Here is a 21,054-nt window from a genome sequence, read left to right as displayed (position 1 = left end):
AGGCCTTTCTAAAGTTATGATTGGACTACACCTTTGCCTGTGTTGTACCTTCATTATTAGACATTTCTGAGTGCCTTTAGCCCTTAGGGCATAGTAGCGTTATTTATCAATATATTTTACACCTGCATAGAAGCGAAGTTTGATAGATAAATCATATATTCTGTCGAATGCACGCACGCGTGTGTGTGTGTGCGTGCATGTATGTAGGTGCATGCATGTGTTCGTGTGTGTGTTTAGATGTTAGCAGAATGTGCGCAGGTTCAATAGAAATGTTATTATCTGGATTGAGTACGAAAAGTCACTTTGTAATATGCTTGAACGTGGCCTATCAGACTTTGGAAATGTCTCTGACTTTCACCCTTACAACGAATCTCTGCTTAGTGAAAATTGTCGTAGTGATCGACTTTGGTGAGATCTTTCCGGTGGCTAGAAGTATGACCACCACTGCAGCTTTAATCCTGTTGCCAAGCCAGCTTACAACACTGGAGGCAGAGATTCAAGCCCGAAATCTCAGAGTAACAAAGCCTTCACAAACAATGCGACATGTTTCTCCATATGCAGACATTAATCACTGTAAAAGCACACAGGAATGAAATTGCAATAATAGCACCGCTTAGTTTCTCATCATTTCAGTGCCAAGTGACAAAAATAAAGGTGGGTAAGTGGTGGGGGGGGGGGGGGGGGGACATGTGCAAAAAATTTTGGAGAAAGTTTGACCCCACCCCAACCCCAACCCCCCTTGGATAGGCCACTGAGGTTCATCATAAATCATGGGTCCACAAGGACTAACTCATGGACGAATGTGGTACTACACTTCTAGATCTGGGTACAATAAAAAAAATCTCCACGTAGTTATTCGGAGTACATAACAATAAACATACATCGAGTGCGTGTGCATATTTTATTACATAGCAGAATAGCATTACTTCTATATCAGCGCAATAAAGCAGGACAGAAAAAAGAGTGTCACGTACTAACAATACATATCTGATTTCAGTAACACAAAACTTGAAGTCATACAATAAACAGATTCAAGAAATAAAAGCTAATCGCCCACATCAATGAAAGAAAACAGCACAAATATTCAGTGCAATTCGGAAGCCCCTTTATAACAAGAATTTATAGTCACTGTGCAGCTCCGCAACAGAACGATCAACACACAGAACATAAACTGCTGTCATCCACTTGAGCTTCTGCTCCACCTCATTTTTCTGTACATATAGCCTGTTTCATCCCTCTGTAGTTCTGTGCATAGGACTTCGGAAGCGAAACAAGCATCTACGTCCCAGCATACTTCATGATATCTTGCAAAGACCCCTGACCACCCCTTCCCCTCGCTTTCCCAATTAAAGCAGGAGTATGGTTCTACTGTCACCACCGTCGTGTGCTTTGTTGTTGTTGCTGTTGTTTTGTTATCGTATTTGACTCTGCAGTCACTCCTTTCATTGAGTCCAGCTGTTCTTTGTTGTCAAGTGCTGACTGAAAAATTACTCTGCATGAATGCTGCATGCTTTGTGCACGTAATATCACCACCAGAGGCTGTAAAAAGTGCGTTTCTCCCGTCCAGATGCAGGAGCGGGCAGTCTTGCAGGCCGCAGTGCAATTTGTGGATCGACAGAGATGCCGATTCTTGAGAAAAACAAGCATACATAAGAAGCGCAGCAAAGTGGCACGCGTGGTAACGATAAAGGCCCTGAATACGAATGAATGGGGCAAACATTCGCTGCAGTGCACACACGAATTAAAAAAGTATAGCTTCAACTACGGCCAGCTTTAAATTCGAAAAAGAATGAGAAGCTCGACCCTCCTCTTTCGTGTGTGTGTGTGTGTGTATGTGTGATTTCTTGTGTCCCTGTCATGGCTCTCTTCCTGTCATGAGTAAAAGGGCACGAGGTATGTGCAGGGCACTGGAATGCAGGGTCGGTTCCCGAGACACCCGATAGTGCGCATACGTGCCACCTTCACGTGTGGGATTAGACAAGAACGCCCATGGCACATGACCGGAGCCATGATAAGAAATCCTAGCTGGGACTGTTTGTTGCGACTTCGAACTGCGAAGATCAGGAAGATCAGTGTCACTACAACAAGGAAGCAGTAGAGCCGCCCGGTTCTGAATGCTTTGGCGAAGAGACCCGGGGGTGGCCGTCAATCTCAGAAGACTCGAATGAGGCTGCCCAGATTTGCTGCATCTTTTCACTGCAGTTCCTGGGCGCCTACAGCTCCTCCACTTCGAGTCAAAACAGATGTGGACCACACCACAGTCAAGACGCCATTGACGAGTTAATTGTAATCAAATTCAGCTGGAGGAAATGACAAAGACCGAGACACCGACAATGAGGACATTTGGCGGAAACGATCATGACTGTAGGAACTTGGGGAAGACGGCGTCGACGGAATGACCAACCGTCGACGCAGCAAGAGCACAGTGTCGACGTGGCAACGCGACGAACTGTAAGACTGTTTCAGAACCGAGACACCATCTTGGATAAATGTTCTCTATGATTAGAGTTAGCTCAAAGGCATATTGAAGTTATTTCTAATTTTAGTCCATAGCCAACTGGTGTGTATGCATTGTTGAATTAATTTTGAGTGCTTTAAGTGAATTTTGTGTATTTGTTTAGTTCGTCCACTGTATAAAGTAAGTCTTGCCACGCCTTTCTTTATTCTCTTTTAATCCAATGCTGTCGCGATCAAAGATTCTACACATGGCAGCCCTACAAGACAGCGTGCCACTAATTGCTAGAAACAATCTCTCCTTCTTTATGAGCTTTTCGTGCCTTTGCGTGACGCACCATTCGAATATCTCTGACATGCCTATGCGAATGCGCTGTGATTGGTCAAGCAAGAGCCTACAACTTCTGCTCAGTCTGCAAGCAGCTGTCCGCGCTGCTTGTTGTTCATCAAGTTGCCTGCGTGCATGCGCCCACTCACGAATCAGCTGCGGAAGTTGTCTGGCATGACGTGTCCCTGTATGGGTCCATTGTGTTGGCGATCCTTTGAAGGCATGAGTGCAATGCAGGGTCCATACCAGCATAATTTGCATAGGCACAGCAGCCACGGTTCACCAACAAGCACGCAGCTGCAACGCAACTGACAGAGTCGTGGCAATCAGAACTAGAGTGCATTTCGAGCCGCGCATCAGCATTGACTCATGCCACACAAAATTGGAAGGGGCATGGGAGGGGCACTCGGCGAAAAGGCAAAGAGGCTTGCGAGAGAATAACATGGAGGGTAGCACCGAAGAGAACGAAAAGAGTGATATTTGCGGTTTTGATAATCAAACGTGTCTAACTCTGCTATTGCGGCACCATTTCCAAACATTCTCACGGCTTCGTGTTCGTCGAAACCATGAGAAGCCGTGTTCGGCACAATTTCCTCACCACAACTGAATTTCGACCTCTGGGTGGTTTATGGGCCCTTCAAGTTGTTCACCGACAAGGAAGAAATGGACCCTACGCCATTAGTCTCTGCTAATACAAAGAATACCTCCGCTCAGGACTTTTAACAGTCTGGCTATCTACTCCTGTGCTGCTCCTCTCAACCATACTGAAAGAGAGACCCAGGAATGTATTTATTTGGCAGAGGGCACTTGACTCGCTAGGCGCGAGAATAAAAGGAGACCATATTTTGCGAGCCGTGTGAGAAAACAAACAACTGCACGACTCATTCCAAGTGTTCGCGCATTTTTACCAAGAGAAAACTTTTTTTTTCTTTCCTGTCACGAATACAGGTCACGTATGCATTTATTTTGAAATAATATGCATTAATGTAGATTCTTATCGCACCTGAATTTACGATATAGGAGTCCTGAAACGTGTTCAGCCTGCCTAATTTTGATGTTTAAACCTTGTTCAGCCAGCCTAGTCTCAGAGCGTAAAACACGTTTTATTCAATGCCTAAACATCTGCTTATGACTGTTGCTCCTGCAACAGTGGCAGCAAGCATACTGCCGAAACTGTTGCTGCAAAAAGTCTAATGTGTCAGGTATTCTTATGCACAACACTATTTTCACAACACTAGGTTACCAACAGTGCTAAAAACATCGTAGGACACTTATGATTGCAATGCCTTAAACAAGCTTAGCAGTTTCACAAGTCTTGAACTCAAAAAGCTCACTTTAAAAGTCAACACATTTACAATTACACATTCGCTTAATTTTACAAAAGCAGAGAAGTACAACATAATTGATTAACGCAAAAAGGTTTTCTGTTGGCCCGATTGGATTCACTCTGCCCCGACAGACAACACCAACACTATGGCCACTCACATTTACGCCTTTGTTATCTTAGCAATCCAGAAACACAGAGAAGCTAACGGAATCCTGACAGCAAAAGTTTTTATTTGCAACATTTTTACAGTAATTAGTAGCTCTGCATCTGGAAATCCCTCAATTGAATCATAAGCGCTCTAATACATCGTATAATTAATGCTAGAGTCATTAATTCAGAACGATTTTGCATCAGTTCAAAATGCCCACCTAAATACCATAAGAAACTAGCGCACTTCAGCAGGGGAGTGCCTGAACACTAATGCACGCAAGCTTCGGTGATGCTGAATGCGCAATTTCCCAATCGGGGTACCCGCGGGCACGTAATGTAACGTCGTGGGTATATTGAGCATGCCCCCCCTCGAAAAAAGAAAAGCATTCCTGTTGTAAAGCATCCAAAATAATTTTCAGAGCAGCACGACAACAAAGCGAGAGGGTTGACAAACAACAGTCCTCGCAGGGTGCCAGTCAGCGTATTGTGCGCGTACCGCACACATTCTCTGACGTCGACAATACTCGCCTTATGGAATTCACATGGGTCCTCTGTTCACGTCAAACTAGAGAATATGTCGATTGGTGCTGATAACTCAAATGAGCCCTCACCCTTAGTTTAGGACCAAGTTAAAACATAGTATAGGCAATGCTCGTCACTAGTAGTTGGTCAGAAGTGCCCTCACATGCAGACTCTCCAACAACACAAGCATCTCGAGTTTCCTAATTTGCTGTTAGGAATCCTTTAATACATAATTTACAGTGTCCGTAAATTCAAAGCAAATTTTGTTTGGCTTTGTAGCACTGTTGCAAAACATGAAATCACAATATATTTCTTTTCTTTTTTAGTAGCCGCAACCATTGAAGAGCCACCGACGAATCTCATTCGACAATGCTCATTTTTGGTAGCTATGTTCTTCGTAATTAATGCTTTTCCAGCACAGGATGAAAAGGCAGGGGATGCGTCCTCTGCTCGCTAGTGACGAGGAATTATCAGGAGAAAAAAATGTGTAGCATTCGCATATCTTTCCCCAGAAAGCTGCATGGCTAATATACTTAAATCTACATGGCTTTGTAAATCTTCTAAGCTAATAAGAACATGGCAGCAGATGTCAGCTGGACGTGAGAGAGGGTCGGAAGAAGCAGTCGTCGGTACTTGGATAAAAGGGAAAAAATCTGGGTACTTAGCTTCACCCTGTGAAATGTGCGTGCAGGATGCAAGAACTTTTTTTTTTTCAAATGCAACAGACATGAGTGCAGAAGAAGAATGAATCAAGGAGACTGTGCATAACGTACAACCAAACAAAGTCAACGGATAATGAAGCAATAGGCAGCATTATTTCAGGTTTTAAATTAAAGCACGACATAAAGGGTAATTAAAATAAAAAGCAAGGAAAAACACCTTGCCACCAGGCTGAACTGAATCCACCCCCTTCTGATGCTCTAAAAATTGAGCTACGGCAGAGACTGTAATTGTATCCGCTTTATGAGGCGCTTCTGTAAGCGTAAACGCGAAAATGTTAACAAGCACCACTCGTAGCCATGGCAGCAAACATAAGACAGCCTTTATTACAAATTGGCATCAGGTAGCAGGCAACATTCATGAGTGCCTGTACTGTGTAGGTAGGTAAAATCGCTAACTCCAAAGCATTTCGACAGTTCTAGATTTTTTTTATATTATTGATTCGTTTTCAAACATCAGCACGTTTGGCATTTATATACAATAAAATTAGGTTTGTCCGATATTTGAAACTTTTGCATATTCGTTGAATATTGCAATGGTAATATTCGTATTGAATTCCAAATCAGATATTTGACAGTTTCTAATATTCAAAGTAACTTGAATATTTTATTTTTTCGAATAATTAGTTGGATATGTTATCATGAAGAACTTCTGGTTTCGCTCCTTTAGCATAAGCATGGTCCCTAAAATATACTGGCTTGTCTGCCGTCTCCGCACCATCCCCATACAAGGCCGTGGCCGTGCCGTTGATGCATGCACAGGTGGCGCCGCAGTCCATCGGAGCGCATTCGTGGCACATTCGCGTAAGCTGCGCAGGGGGGGGATCGTTGGCACATCGTGCCTTGTCTTTTATTATTGTACTCCCTAACGAACTATTCATTCTGTTTCGTGTTGAGTGGGAGGAGACTGAACAGTCTTTAATCAACCAAAAGTTACATCCAACATCATTTCTTTTCGGGGCACTGACGTGATCACAGTGGCGGAAGCAGCCCCTCATTGAACAGGACGCGGCTGCTTGAAGAAAATCTAAAGGGTCAAATATTAATTCTTTGTGCATTTAGAAGGGCTGCAATTATACCATAGTATAAATACTGTTAACTTGTTCTCATAAACAAGCGAGCTATGTCTAAGCTCAGTTCTCTCGTCCACGCGTAAACATTTCTAAGAATAAAAACATCATACCATGTTTACTGCGCTAAGTCTCTGAATATTAGAGATTGGTTCTCGGTGTGTCACAGAGAAAAGAAAATACAATAATATTTTCAGAATGAGAAGGAAAATTCATCAGACACGTTCGTATGCTTCAGTTAAGGTCTTTTTATTTTACACACAGTTAGCAAAGTTCATAATATTTCGTTCAAATGACACTACTCACCGTCGGAAAATATAATGAAGCAAGAAATAAGTTGTTCCTCAAACTATAACAGCAGAACATTTGCACAAGATGTTATTAGAAGCACATGTGTATCAGCCTCTCATGCTATTGGAAGCATATTACTGCTCTCGTGATTCGTGTCGTCGTTCGTATTTTTGGCCTTCTTCCCTATACGTGTTCATTCTCTGCACATGCCATTTTCTTTATCACTGTTTCACGTGCTCATGAAAGGCTCATTCGTGGCACAATTAAAATATGCGCAACAGGATGTGCCACCCCATGTCATCGATCGACTGCTCACCCACCTCACTTGTCTCGCAATGCAATTATTTCTTTTCTTTGCAACGTTTGATTTTATTTAGGTATAGCGACCACTCATTTCATGCTGTGCATACCCAACAAGATACTCTAAAATCGTTTTCGTTAACTGAGCAGTGAACACACATAACAGACTCGCCCTGCGTTTCGCCTTTCTTTTAGTTTGGCTTATCCCATTTTAGGTTCCGGTATGAGTTTCCATTTTGCGAGTGTACAAACCATCATTAAATAACTTAAGAAGGTAGACATATATAATAAAAAGATATGAGAGCTCAACTATCAAGAAAGAGCCTAGAGTTTTTCTCCAACAGCAACAACAGCAGCAATTTTGCATGAGAAAGCAGAAGCAAATTAAGCTATTTAATGTTAGTCCAGGTTGGAAGCCAACTAAGAAGTGAGAAGGTGGGTGGGTAGCCAAGGCATAAGCGCCACCACTAATTTGTACACAATGTCACCATTTGTAATAAAAAACACCGCAAAATACTCACTACACCGTCGCACAGTCCAGAGATGATCCAGCAGAAAGAAAAAATGTCACTGCACAAGGGCAAATGCATGCGTACATTATGGCGAGGAGCAGCGCTGACGTAGCCAGCTTACCTAGTAGGCGACCTACAGCTTGTAGCTCGCTGCTTGCAGTAACGCCCTGCATAAGTAGCTGCGCCGGTTTTAGCTAATAGATCATAGCAAAAACTTCAGCGCATGCGTCGACGAAAACTTGATGAGTCGTTCGTCAGCTGTCTCGCTCTGTCAGCAACGTCCGCATGTATTCCTCGGATGGTTCTGTGTATTCCCTGTCATAGTTCCGACATGTGATGGTAGCGTGCGATCATACCAATGAGCTGAAGTGTTTTACCGTGCAATGACAGAGAAAAGGCCATGCACTTTGGGTAACATCACAATGGCGTCATCACATATATTTCTCTTTTAGTAATGGCAGCATACTTGAAGTGACAAAAATTTTAGGCAGTTTACTGCGTGGTTAAGCAGTGCTTTCAGAAGTGCCTCTGGAAATCAGTCGTACGCACATCACACTCGCGCGGTAGCATCATCTGCAATCAATCCACCATAACTCCTTTGCTGCAAGCTCGCTATTTTGCCAACGTCAGTTTACTGCCATCAACAGCCAGTGCGCTCAAGGTGATCACAATGCGGCGAAATAGTGCCCTCATCACTGGGAGTTGTGGTTACATTAAAGAAAGCAAAAAAATCACCGCCCAAGTACTCCATACAAATGATCCAGTGAAAGCTGAAACGTCCAGCCCTGGTGTTTAGCAGCCGGTTCCACTCGACACTGCACTGAAGCCTTTCACAATTATTGGTTACATGTTTGTGTTTCTTAACGAGGTTATACACACAATCGGCTTCAGTTTACCACAGTGTTAATTTCACATGCCGCACAATGTAACTCGCATGATCACGATCATGGAGGAGTGTATTGAGCGGTTAAATGCGTTTTGCAATGCGTTAATCACAGTGGCTGTTTTTGAGCCGCACGCAGTCACAAACCTCGCCGCCAAAGCCAATGTGCCACTTGAGAAGCTGCCGCCGAAAGCGGGTGTTCGCCCCGGCAAACACTCACTCTCAATTGTCACATTGACATCACGTTATTGCAAGGGTTGGAAATTGCAAGCGAACTCAGCGGCGTGGTTTGCAGAATCCACCTGCCATCAACACTTTCATTCTCGTTCGCGATTTAGCGAGGCTTAGAAGGCTGCCGGATCATCGATATGCAGTTCATTCGGCCTCCTCAGCCTGTTCTTGTGCCCGGACTGCATCATCGGCTCGGCGAATGGGAGCTCTCTTACGTTTCCGCTGTCGGCGCTCTTCTGGAGTTGTCTGTGGCATACTCATAAGCTTGGCTATCGAGCACAGTGCTTTCTGGCAAGTACAAATGATGGCATTTTTTTGTGCAATAAGAGATTTGCATAGCTAACAAATGTACTGTTTTCAACATAAACATATGGTAAAGTAGAGAATTACTGTTGAAAAAAATTGCATCTCTGGGTTATCTAATATTTGATTCATATTTGAGTCTGTGTATTCTTATTCCATTCATATTATAAAATTTGATATTCACACACCCTAATTAGAATACATATAGCATCTCAGTTTGTTGTGCGACTTACATTCCGAGGTCTCTAAAGCAGGCAACGACCAAATTACAATGCCCCACAAGAAACTCAAGCCTGGCGATGGTACGCAACTCTGAGATAACTTATCTTTGTTAGTGTGTCAGCAATAGTTGCTATTTGATGTGCTACTTTTGCACTATATTGATGAACCTTGTTTGAAACATTTGTGCTATTGCGTTAATCTATGGTAAAAAATGTGTATTTCACTAACTAGTTTATTAACATTATCTAACCTGCTTCTGCCCTTAAGGGATTGTAATTGTATTGAAAAACTTGACTTTTTGGACTTTCTGCTGTGTGTAAATATTCCGTAAATCTTATCATAATTATTAATTCATTCCAATTCTGATGCTGTGATTATAAGTGGCATCAGTGAACAGTATGCAAATGGGAACACAATAAAAGACCTTGTTAGCCCCTTCCCAGTTTCAGACGAGCACAGCGCCTTTTTTCCAAACTGTGCCCAAACTATCTTGAGCCAGCGTGGCTCGTCCCCTTGAGAGACGATCTCCTCTAGGGCGTTTAGAGCGAGACTAACTTGTTTACAAGATAGTTTGTATGTCGCTTTATAGATGGCAGCCCAGCTTGGCAATTCCTTTCATTTTAACTGCCAATTTCACATTTTTTCAACACTTGTGTTTAGAATTGGTTGTCCAGTGAAGTTGATATGTACATTGCTCATGCATTGTCGCAGAAAAGCAGACTTTCATCAATGTACAGCTCTTGAGAAGCTATATGTTCAGACTCCGAAATTTACTTTGATGACTTGACGTGCTATATTTTCCAGTTTCTCGGTGAAGAAAATATCTATCAAATCATGAAAGACACTAATTGGTCATTGAACAATACGATTCATTCTGCTATTTTGACTTCGATTCACTTCAAACTTCTTTAGTCAGTTAAGTTTGTCAGTTTTGTGTCAAGTTTCATCAGAAGCAAAATTTTCAATATCCTTTCAGACAAAAAAAAAAAAACTCCCCCCCCCCTCTCCCATCCCCCAAAAAGAAAATTAAACGGTTAATGCAGAGGTGCAACAGCCGACGTACAATTTGGAGCAATTTTCAGAGCAACAAACTGTTACTTCTGGAGCACTAAATCCAAATTTAGAGCAGGTTATGGGGGAAAAACCATGCATTTTTCATCATGAAATACCAAATTTCGGGCAGTATAAAAAAGAAGGATTATGTTTAGAAAAAAAATGTGTAAGCCATTTAACATCAACCAAATCGTGCAGTGTAAACATGAGCACTGCTATTTCAATTAAAGTAGTATTTTGAACCAACCCATTGAGCAAACAATGATAAAGCCTATATTAGCATTTGCTGTGCCTGTTAAATCATTTGACAGACTCTACGAATTTAAATATGGGTTTGCCAAGCTCACGACCTTGAAATTCATCGATTCGTAAAACCGAGGAGTAGGGGTGGCAAAAAAAGGAAAAAACTGGCACACATTTGGTTTCTTTTGGGGGCGGAGGGGTGGAGCAGAAATGTCATGATTGATATGTGGGGTTTAACGTCTCAAAACCACCATATGATTATGAGAGATGCCATAGTGGAGGTGCTCCGGAAATTTCGACCACCTGCGGTTTTTTAAAGTGCACCCAAATCTGAGCACACGGGCCTACAGCATTTCCGTCTCCATTGAAAATGCAGCTGCCGCAGCCGAGATTCGATTCCGCGACCTGCGGGTCAGCAGCCGAGTACCATAGCCACTAGACCACCATGGTGGGGCAAGAAGTGTCATACACTGCTCCAAATGATTGCCAGTATCTTATTCATACAACAGTGATACTCAGAATTGCACGGCGTACAAACGTATAACTGAACAAAATGTGCAGTATCCCATGACTAGCGCTAACAGCCCCTTCTAAATCTCAATATTCTTTTCCGCACGGCACCAGTGTACTGTGGCGAAGGTGGCTTAAGCAGCATTCTCTGCACGGGTTAGAACCAAAGCCAAGAAATTTTCTAACTGGTATGCCTTTCCCCCACCCACCCCCCATTTTCGCTCTTTTTTTTTTCGTTGACTTTAGGTTAGGTGCAGCTTTGGCTTGCTTACAACATGTGTTCGACCAGGTAGAGTGACAACAGCACGCGCCCGTTGGCCTTGCAACGGTACCAGATATATATTGCTAGGACCATGGCCGAGACGACGCAACTTTAAGACAAAAAAAAAGTTTTATGTGTCACTGTTAAGGCAATCAACGTGGTCGCTGGCAACACCGGCGTTCGCAACGCGTCAAGCTTGTTTGCACGAGAAAAACACTGCATATGCTTCCAGCTCTAGTTCCTAAAAAGCCATAGAGCCACGTTATCAAGCTAGGAAATTTACATTTCCCGCAAAGCGAGCGTTCGTGGCTACAGCAACGCATTTTCATCTTGAAGTTTCATCGTTCTGCCAATAGGTATCTGCTGTGGTCAGCAGACCGATGGGCACATAACGTTGTTACTTTATCTGGTCGGTAGTGTCTCGCGAGCGTCGGGCGGGTTCCTAGAATATTTTAAGTATATTCTAGGCACTACAGTTAGGGTTCGCTCGCTTTGACTGATGGTGCAAACTGTAGGTGGCTGACGTGGCCTGCATTTCTCGCCGAAATTAGAGCACCTGAGAAAATTTTGAGGTTGACTGGGCATTTTGGCACAGCATAGCGCAATTTCAGCCAATTTCACGGTTTTGGCACAGCGCAGCGCAGCAATAGGGAATTGTATCAAATTGGCACGGTTGTTGCACCCCTGTTGATATGACAAAATCCCACAGAATGAGCATAGATGCTCTTGTGAATGGTGGATTGTTGCTCGTGGACCATCAAGAGCAGAGCAAACAGTTGTAATACTAATTACTAGGGTTTTACATTTTGAAACCACAATATTATTATGAGGAATGCTGCAGTGAAGGGCTATGAAAATTTTTACCACCAAGGTTCCTGAAAACGTACTCATTTTGAAAGGGCAGTGCAAGGACAAAGGGAAAAAGAAAGACAGTAGAGACAAAGAGAACTGTCTTTCTTTTTCCTTTTGTCTTTGCACAGCCCTTTCAAATTGAGTACTATGAACCAGCTAGCCCAAATCAAAGTACATAAAAACGTGCACTTGAGGCTAAGTAAATAAGCCTCCAGCATTTCACCTCCATGGAAATGTGGCTGTTACGGGCGAGATTCGATTCCACAACTTTCGGGTCAGCAGTTGAGCAGCATGACCCCTAGAGCACCGCAGCAGGTCAAACAGCTATCAATAAAGTGCAGAGAAAAAGTTAAAAAAGGGAAAGAAGACAACCACCCGGTTCTAGCACAAAGCGGCATGAATTTTTCAGAAAGAACAGCTTCTTAGTTGCTGAAAAATATGTTCTGGCCCGGGGTTCGAACTCGGGACCAATGCCATTCCGGTGCGGTTGCTCTGCCAATTAAGCTAACCAGGAAGCTAGCAATCGAAAGCGTGAGGGCAAATTCATCAACAACTCAAAGCACATGTACACAAATATTGCAAATGAGTTCTCATTTGCAGGGAAAAACTTATGCACTCACGCTTGGCTGCTGCTACTGGCTTCTTCAGCATGACCAGCCTCATCAGCCTTGTCCAAATCTGCAACAGGGATAGGCAGGCACGCATGCTACGTTGTATCGCTTATGCCACTTACAGCACTGAACACAAAAGCCTACTCTATATTTAACTCTGTTCCTTCACACTTCTGCATTTCCTGCATTGGATTATTTCCAATGTATCACTCACCCCTGCCTCAATTCCGGCATACAAACTGGCAGTATTCCCTTAAAACAACCACTAACCAAGCATTCTGCCAGTACTAAACTCGAAATCAGAAACACTGAGTTCAAGAGAAAGGCCATAGAATGTGCTACAAGCAATGAAATATAAATTAAAGATCACAAGCAATTGGAGAGACAGGGTAATGGAAGAACAGGTTAAGAACGAGTGAGTACAGGTCAGTGGCCTGATTGTGGAAGAAGACTGAGCTTGCTACTCGTGCTACGCATACAGTTTCCTAATATATGCTAGAGGGAACTCTGGCGCTAGTGTCTATGAGAGCTGCAATGCACGGCGCTTCAGCGAGCATAGGAATGATGGGTAGTACACAAATTTGTCTAATCTTTGTACTTCTGGCCTGCTACTGGCTCCATGTGTGTTCGTGTGTCTTGTAGCTGTTTTCTCACGAAAGAAAAATCAACAAATGTTAAACGGTTGCGTTTCACCACCTTATTCCTTTAGGCTTACCATTTCGAATCGGGTCATGAAATTGAAAAGAATTTGTTCTTTCTTTCAAAACGAAACCGAAACCAGCAATAAACGAAGCCACAAGTGCGATTCACCAACCGCAAGTACGAAGACCAGGCAAATTCGTGTAGTTCAATTCGGTGTGCATCATGAACACCCTCAGTGTGCATGTGTGTCTATTCCCCCTCTCTCACCTCGCAACACCGACGCAGGAAGTGTCTGCCAACCTACACTTGCTCCCCCCTCTCTTTCCTCTAAGCATTCCTCCCCACGATATTTCCACCTCCATTGCGCATGCGTGTCTTCTCCCCCTCCTTCCCCTCCCAATGCCGACAGCGTCTGCTAGTGAGTTTCTCGATTGAGAAAACAGGCTGCTCGCACTGCACAACTGCTCACTGACCACTCCATAGTATTTACTCGCGTAATGAACGCACTCACACAATAAACGCACCCTCAACTTCAGTCGTCAAAATTTTTCCCCACGTAATAAACGCACCCACTACATACATCCGCTGCTGTCTCGCTAACTGACACAAGGCACCTCCTTGCCCGCTGGGATCTCTTCGGATTTTATTATTATTTTATTATTATGCCAAGCCCCTTCGGCAACCTCGGCTGGCTCCCTCCCCACCTTCACCCACTGCCGCGTGCCGTATTTTTTTTTTTTTTTGCTTTCTATCTATGCGTGGCAAGTCCCCAGATTTTCTTTATTTATGCGTGACAGCAGGGTTCACGAGCAGTGCGAGCTTGAGGCATAGCAGCTGATAAGCACATAGCGGGCAAAGGTCATGAAACTGCCTGCGCCGACCGACAGTCGCTTCCTGCAAATACGATACTTTAAGGCCCAACCAAATGCTTTCAATTTACGAGCGACAATGACAAGATTTGCTGTCGCCATAGCTGTCGCGGAGGGCCATTCGTTCCTATCGCGTTCCAGGTTTCTGAAAAACAAAAAGTAAGTCTTTTGTCGCTCAGAATGGATCGTGACGAATTCCATAACATGGTACAGTAGCACCCTCGATTCTTGGTTCGGTTGCAATTTGCTCTTCCTGCTTGTTATCCGTACGTAGTCCAAGGAACACAAGACATAGGCTACCTTTTCTACAGTAACTTCTCATGTCAACAGCGGGGCAACAGCCGTATTCTGTCATTATTCTTTAATCAACAGTTCGTTTTGATGCTTCGGTGGTAGTATGCTGCAATATTAGTTACTTGCTACAATGTCAAGAGCGTCGTCGCGGTCGTCGTGCGAGGTTGCCACGAAGTTGACAAAGTTCATCGTAGCCCATGCTTGTGGGCGCCTATCGAGATCACAGCAGATACCACTGTTGCGGTAAAACACTTGCGAGAAAAGATAGTCGCGAAATGCTGCTATGGCATGTGTGGGTGGCGCAGGGACAGCTAGCAGAAGATAGTGGCATCTGTTGTGACTTCCTTTATTCATCCCTCGCAGCAGAATAGCAGTCATCATCATTATTGAGCCTCCTCACGAGCTGACGCTTGGCCTCGTGGCAGCATCGGCTCACCCTTGTCTTTTTCTTTCTTTGGTTCCATTAAAGCCTTTCATCTGGCAAGACGTGTTTTGCTTGATGCGAGCCACGCCGCAGCAGAAAGGCTCAGAGGTCCAACACATGGTGCCGAAAACCCGGGACCATTGACGACGCTAACATCATCGACGTTAGGAGCCGCTACACCTCGGAAGACGGCACCTGCGATCTTGGCGAGATACATCGACTCCGGGCGGCAGAATGGAATGATATCTTAGACGACGCCATAGCTTGCGATCCCAACTAGATGTTCTGTTGTCCGAGGCGGAAGACCACTTGCGAGGAAATCAAGCCGTCACTACAGCAGCAGTAAGTGTATTCCTCGACCGAATAAGCTCATTTTATGGTCAGAAAGACAAAGTGGATGAGGCAATTTTTGAGGAGACACCAGACGACCTGTTGGACAGCGAGACGTTAGACGCTGGAGAATACCGCGACAAGGTTGTTACTCTCACAGCGAATCTACGAGTCAAGCTGAATGAATGTCTGGCTCCTCCAGCCCCACTACTTACGAACGTTCACCCGTTATCATCTGGCAAAAGCAAGCTTCCCCAACTAGAACTCGTAAAATTTGATGGTAACCGCAGACTATGGCCGAGATTTTGGACGAAGTTTACATCAGCAGTCCACAACAATAGCGAGTTAAGCATAGCTGACAAGTTCAACTACTTGAACAGTTTGGTTACCGGAGCGGCCGCGTCGGCCATATCGGGATTACAAGCTACCGAAGAGTGCTATAAAGACGCTATTGAAATTTTAAAGAAGCGTTTCGGAGATGAACAGATCATAGTGCACGACCATTTGCAAGGTTTGCTGGATCTAAAGCCGGTGTCGTCGTCAGCAGACGTTCGTAAGCCGAGGCAACTTTACGACAAGTTAAAGGTTCATATTCGAAGCCTCAAGGCGCTTGGCACAAACTCGACAACTTATTGCTCCATGCTTCGGGAAATCCTGCTAAGAGTTCTACCGACGGACATGGTGCTGCGTTTTCACGAGATGCACAAGGCATCCTCGTCAGCTGCATCCTCTTCGAATACGCAAGGCAATTCAAACCGTGTAACGGTTCCAGAAGATAACGATCTTCGAATGCTTTTAGAATTCTTCGAACTTCAACTCACTTGTCGGGAAGCTGTTGCTGAACAAGACGTAACAGAAACTCGTCGAGCCCCAGATAAGGAAGGACTAAAACACAGTCTTCCACGTGACGTTTCCACGACAGCTGCTCTACAAAGCTCAACAAAAAGTCCACAACAATGTCTGTTCTGCCGGCCTGAGAAGCATTCTGCCGAAGTCTGTGATACGAAGAATATCGACTTCTCAAACAAAAGGGAGATGCTCATCAAAGCTGGACGATGCTTTCGTTGCCTAAAGCAGGGCCACATGGCGAAAAATTGAAGAAGCCGTTTAAAATGCAGCAAGTGCGCAAGAAGGCACGCAACATTTGTTTGCGCATCCGACGACATCAAAAACGATAAGAAGGTGATATCTGCATCGGTCAATCTGGTGTCCAAGCAGGCAAGGTCAGTCGTAATGCTCCAGAGTCTGACAGCCACCGTATTGGGCACCAAATCATACGGTCGCTACCGAGTCCTTTTTGATGGCGGAAGTCAGCGAAGCTTCATTACAACCAAAGCTTATGGAAGACTTGGATGCGAACTAATAGAAGAGGAAACGTTAGCCATCGGTGTTTTCGGGGGTTATAACATACGGAAAACCATGAAAAAGGTACGTGTATCGATTCTCCCTGCGAACCAGAAGCTTCTGATTTCAATAGAGGTGCTGGTGGTGGACACGATATGCACTGAATGCATTCCGGTACCAGAAGAAAAGGTTATAAGAGAAATGAACAAGATGCACTTGGATACGCCACCTCTCTCTTTACAAGTAGTAGAAGACAAACAGATTGCGGTCCTTATTGGATCAGACTATTATTGGGATATAGTAATGGGTACTGTGAAGCCTGTGTTCGAAAAGCTGAAAGCTTTCAAGACGAAACTGGATGGACTGTGCAAGGACCATTGTCTACTGCAGCTGATGTTACACAGTGTGCCAGTATTGCAGTCCTACAATCCACAGTGACCGAGCAAGATATCTCGAAACTTTTGACTCGTTTCTGGGATATAGAAAGCACCGGTATCCAGTCCGAAAATGAAGAAACGACGGTCGCTGAATCGGTGCTGGCAAATTTTGAGAACAACATCAATAAGAAAAACAATCGATATGAAGTAGCGCTACCGTGGAAGGAAAGGGTTGGTCTGGGTGAAAACTACGCTGTTGCACTCAAACATCTGCACAGTTTGATGAAGAAGCTTAACAAAGACAGTGAGCTCTTAAAACAATACGAAGCAACTATTCGAATGTACCTCGAAGAGGGATATGCAGAAAAAGTACCTTCAAAAGAAGAGCAACCAATTGGACCCCGGTATTATATGCCACACCGAGCCGTCATACGAGAGGATCGATCTACTACGAAGGTACGCATTGTGTTTGACGCTTCGTCTCACGAATCCGGGATGAAGTCCTTAAATGACAGTTTAGAAGCCGGCCCAAATCTAAATCCCGACGTGACGCTACTGCTTCGTTTCCGACGCTACAAGATAGCAATGAATGCTGTTGTTGAGAAGGCGTTCTTTCAAATTGGCCTGCAAGAACACGACAGAGATGCACTTCGCTTCTTGTGGTTCAAGACTTCACCTCAAGTGGACAGCGCACTGCTGGAAACAGAAGTTTGGAGAATGATGAGAGTGCCCTTTGGAGCTACTTCAAGTCCTTTCCTAATGACTGCAACCCTAAAGCACCACTTCAGGTCCGAAGAAAATCGCTTTCCTTCGACAGCCCGGCTATTGAAAGACTCCATATATATGATCTTCTTATTGGCGCTGACACCATTGAACAAGCTATTCAAATGCATAAAGAGATCATTAAAATCTTCAAAGATGCTTCAATGAACATTTGTAAATGGGCCAGCAACAATCCCGTTCTATCTGCCGTCTTCGTACAAGGAATCACTTCTTCCGAAAAATCACTTTGCTCACCTTCTGGACCTCTGAAAGTCCTAGGACTTTATTGGAACAAACAGACGGATAACAAGGAATCACTTCTTCCGAATAATCACTTTGCTCACCTTCTGGACCTCTGAAAGTCCTAGGACTTTATTGGAACAAACAGACGGATACCTTTTCGTTTAGGCCCCAGGATATTCTACAGTTTATGGAGAAGCATCGAATTACCAAAAGCTTTGTGCTCCAAGCTGTTGCAAGGATCTACGACCCTTTGGAATTTCTGTCGCCCTTTAAAGTAAGGGTGAAGATCTTCCTACAAGATCTCTGGAGGGAAAACCTCGGCTGGGATGACACCATGCCAATGAAGCTGTCAGCTGTCTAGAAAAAATGGAGCAAGGAGGTAGCCATGCTACATGAGATCAGTATTCCTAGGTTCCTCGCAGCGGGCAGCGAAGGCGTTTATCAAAAGGCAGAACTGCACATCTTTTCCGATGCTAGTGAGTCAACATACGGTGCTGTAGCCTACTTTCGTACCGTCGACTCAAGTGGTACCGTCCACACTATACTATTAATGGCAAAGACAAGAGTTGCACCGTTGAAGACGGTTACCTTGGCGAGGCTGGAATTGATGTCAGCTTTGCTTGCAGCCCGCCTATATGCCTACATCATCAAGAACTGCGACCTGGGCATTGGTGAAGTAACATTTTGGTCAGATTCCCAGATTACCCTTTGCTGGATTTACAACGACCCCGTTTCTTGGAAGGCATTCGTACGGAACAAGATGCAGGAAATCAGAAATTTGACAGAATATTCTCGATGGCGATTTTGTCCCGGAAAAGAGAACCCTGCAGATTAGCTCACTGGAGGCTTGACTGTACACAAACTGAGTAAATCACAGTTGTGGTGGTATGGACCCGGATGGCTTGCCATGTCTCATACATTCTGGCCTGAATTCAGGGGAAACTTTGACCTCGAAAAGAGAAAACTCGAGGCAGCTGAGACAAGGCCACAAATCAATATCCACGCTGTTAACACGAGAACATCGATGCCAACGCTGATCGATAACGAACGATTCAGCAGCCTCACAAAACTTGTAAGAGTAACGGCATGGGTTTTCCGTTATGTTAAAAAGTTGAAGAAGGAAAGCGATAGGTTCGAGGAGCTGTCTGCTGAAGAAATTCAACAGGCAGAGTGCTACTTGATTCGCGTAGAACAGAGAGCTCACTTTGGTAACGAAGCCAACTGCGTCGCAAACGAGAATCCGATTCCTTCCCAAAGTCCAGTTGGACAATTAAGATTGTTCCTCGACAACAACGGACTGCTTCGGGTACAAGGAAAAGTTCAGATTACGGACGACTCGTACGGTTCTTGCCATCCAATCCTCCTACCGAAAGACTTTCACCTCGTTACTTTAATAATCAATCATGCTCACGAAAAAGTCTTCCACGAAGGAGTACAAGACATACTGACTCAAATAAGGGAACAATACTGGATTCCACAATTACGACAGCTGGTGAAAAAAACAATACGACGGTGTGTCATCTGCCAACGCCTACAGTCTAAACCAGTTGAACAAGTTTCACCTTGTATGCCCCAGGATCGTTGTAAACAAATGCCTCCGTTTCTTGTAAGTGGAGTAGATTCCACTTTACATCAAAGGGCATCTTCACCAGCGCTCTTACATCACTCTTTTTACTTGTGCTGTAACAAGAGCTGTTCACTTGGAACTTGTTGAAGATTTTACGACGGTGGCTTTCCTTTGTGCACTTCGGAGATTCATATCACGTCGAGGCCTCTGTCACACAATGTACAGCGACAATGCCCGAACCTTCGTCAAAACGTCCGAAGATCTATAGAAGCTGTGGCGAACAATTCGGCATCCCGATGTACTTGCATATTTCTCTTCCTCGAAGATTCAGTGGAAATTCATTTTCCCGAGTGCTCCTTGGTGGGGCGGATTTTACGAGAGACTCGTTTGTTCTGTGAAGACCTGCTTGAAGAAAATGCTTGCTCGACGTTTGGTAAATCAGACAGAGTTGGTCACTTCACTAACGGAAGTGGAAGCAGTAATAAATTCTCGTCCTTTAACATATGTGTACAATGATGTGGATGAGCCGTGCCCCCTATCTCCAGCAGATTTTCTCGTTGGAAGAAGACTGACAACGCTACCACCTTACGACCTCAAAATCAAAACCGAGTCGACCAACGACCAACGATCAACTGAAGAAACTGTGGAGCAAGAGAGAAGAGGATCTGCAAACTTTATGGTCTCGCTGATTAAAGGAGTACCTCAATGAACTTGGGAATTACACATTCAAACAAGCAAAAAGAAATCACATATTGAAGGAAGGCAATGCAGTTCTACTCGGAGAAAAACATTGTCCCAGGCAACAGTGGACGTTGGTTCGCATAGAAGAACTTATCGGTGGACATGACGGCATCGTGAGGACTTGCTTTTTATGCTTGCCCGACGGCAATGTTGTGAAGCGTCCTGTGCAGCTACTGTACCCATTAGAAGCCACCTAGCGTCATCTGTCAGCGCGGGAGACTGTTGTGACTTCCTTTATTCATCCCTCGCAGCAGAATAGCAGTCATCATCATTATTGAGCCTCCTCACGAGCTGACACTTGGCCTCGTGGCAGCGCTGGCTCACCCTTGTCTTTTTCTTTCTTTGGTTCCATTAAAGCCTTTCATCTGGCAAGACGTGTTTTGCTTGATGTGAGCCGCGCCGCAGCAGAAAGGCTCAGAGGTCCAACAGCATCAATCACTGAAGATGAGTGAGTGAAACAAAGAAGCTGTCCCTCGTCGTGATTGTCTAGTGGCTAAGGTACACGGCTGCTGACCCGCAGGTCGCGGGATCGAATCCCGTCAGCGGCGGCTGCATTTTCGTTGGAGGCGTTTCGATGGAGGCAGAAATGCTGTAGGCCCGTGTGCTCACATTTGGGCG

General features: G+C 44.5%; 1 protein-coding gene across 9 annotated transcripts in view; it reads right to left on the bottom strand.

The window, feature by feature from the left end:
- LOC119170873 (uncharacterized) overlaps positions 1–21,054 on the bottom strand; it is a 127,052-nt gene that overhangs the window by 44,119 nt on the left and 61,879 nt on the right. For all 9 annotated transcript variants that reach the window (XM_075886502.1, XM_075886503.1, XM_075886508.1 and 6 more), the window contains one exon: positions 12,853–12,910. In XM_075886502.1, coding sequence (XP_075742617.1) covers positions 12,853–12,910 — 58 coding nt within the window. The remainder of the gene's footprint in view (positions 1–12,852; positions 12,911–21,054) is intronic.

This window comes from Rhipicephalus microplus, chromosome 2 (assembly GCF_043290135.1).
Source record: "Rhipicephalus microplus isolate Deutch F79 chromosome 2, USDA_Rmic, whole genome shotgun sequence".
Taxonomy (NCBI): domain Eukaryota; kingdom Metazoa; phylum Arthropoda; class Arachnida; order Ixodida; family Ixodidae; genus Rhipicephalus; species Rhipicephalus microplus.
Note: the sequence above shows the minus strand (reverse complement) of the source record. Positions and strands in the feature narration are given on the sequence as shown.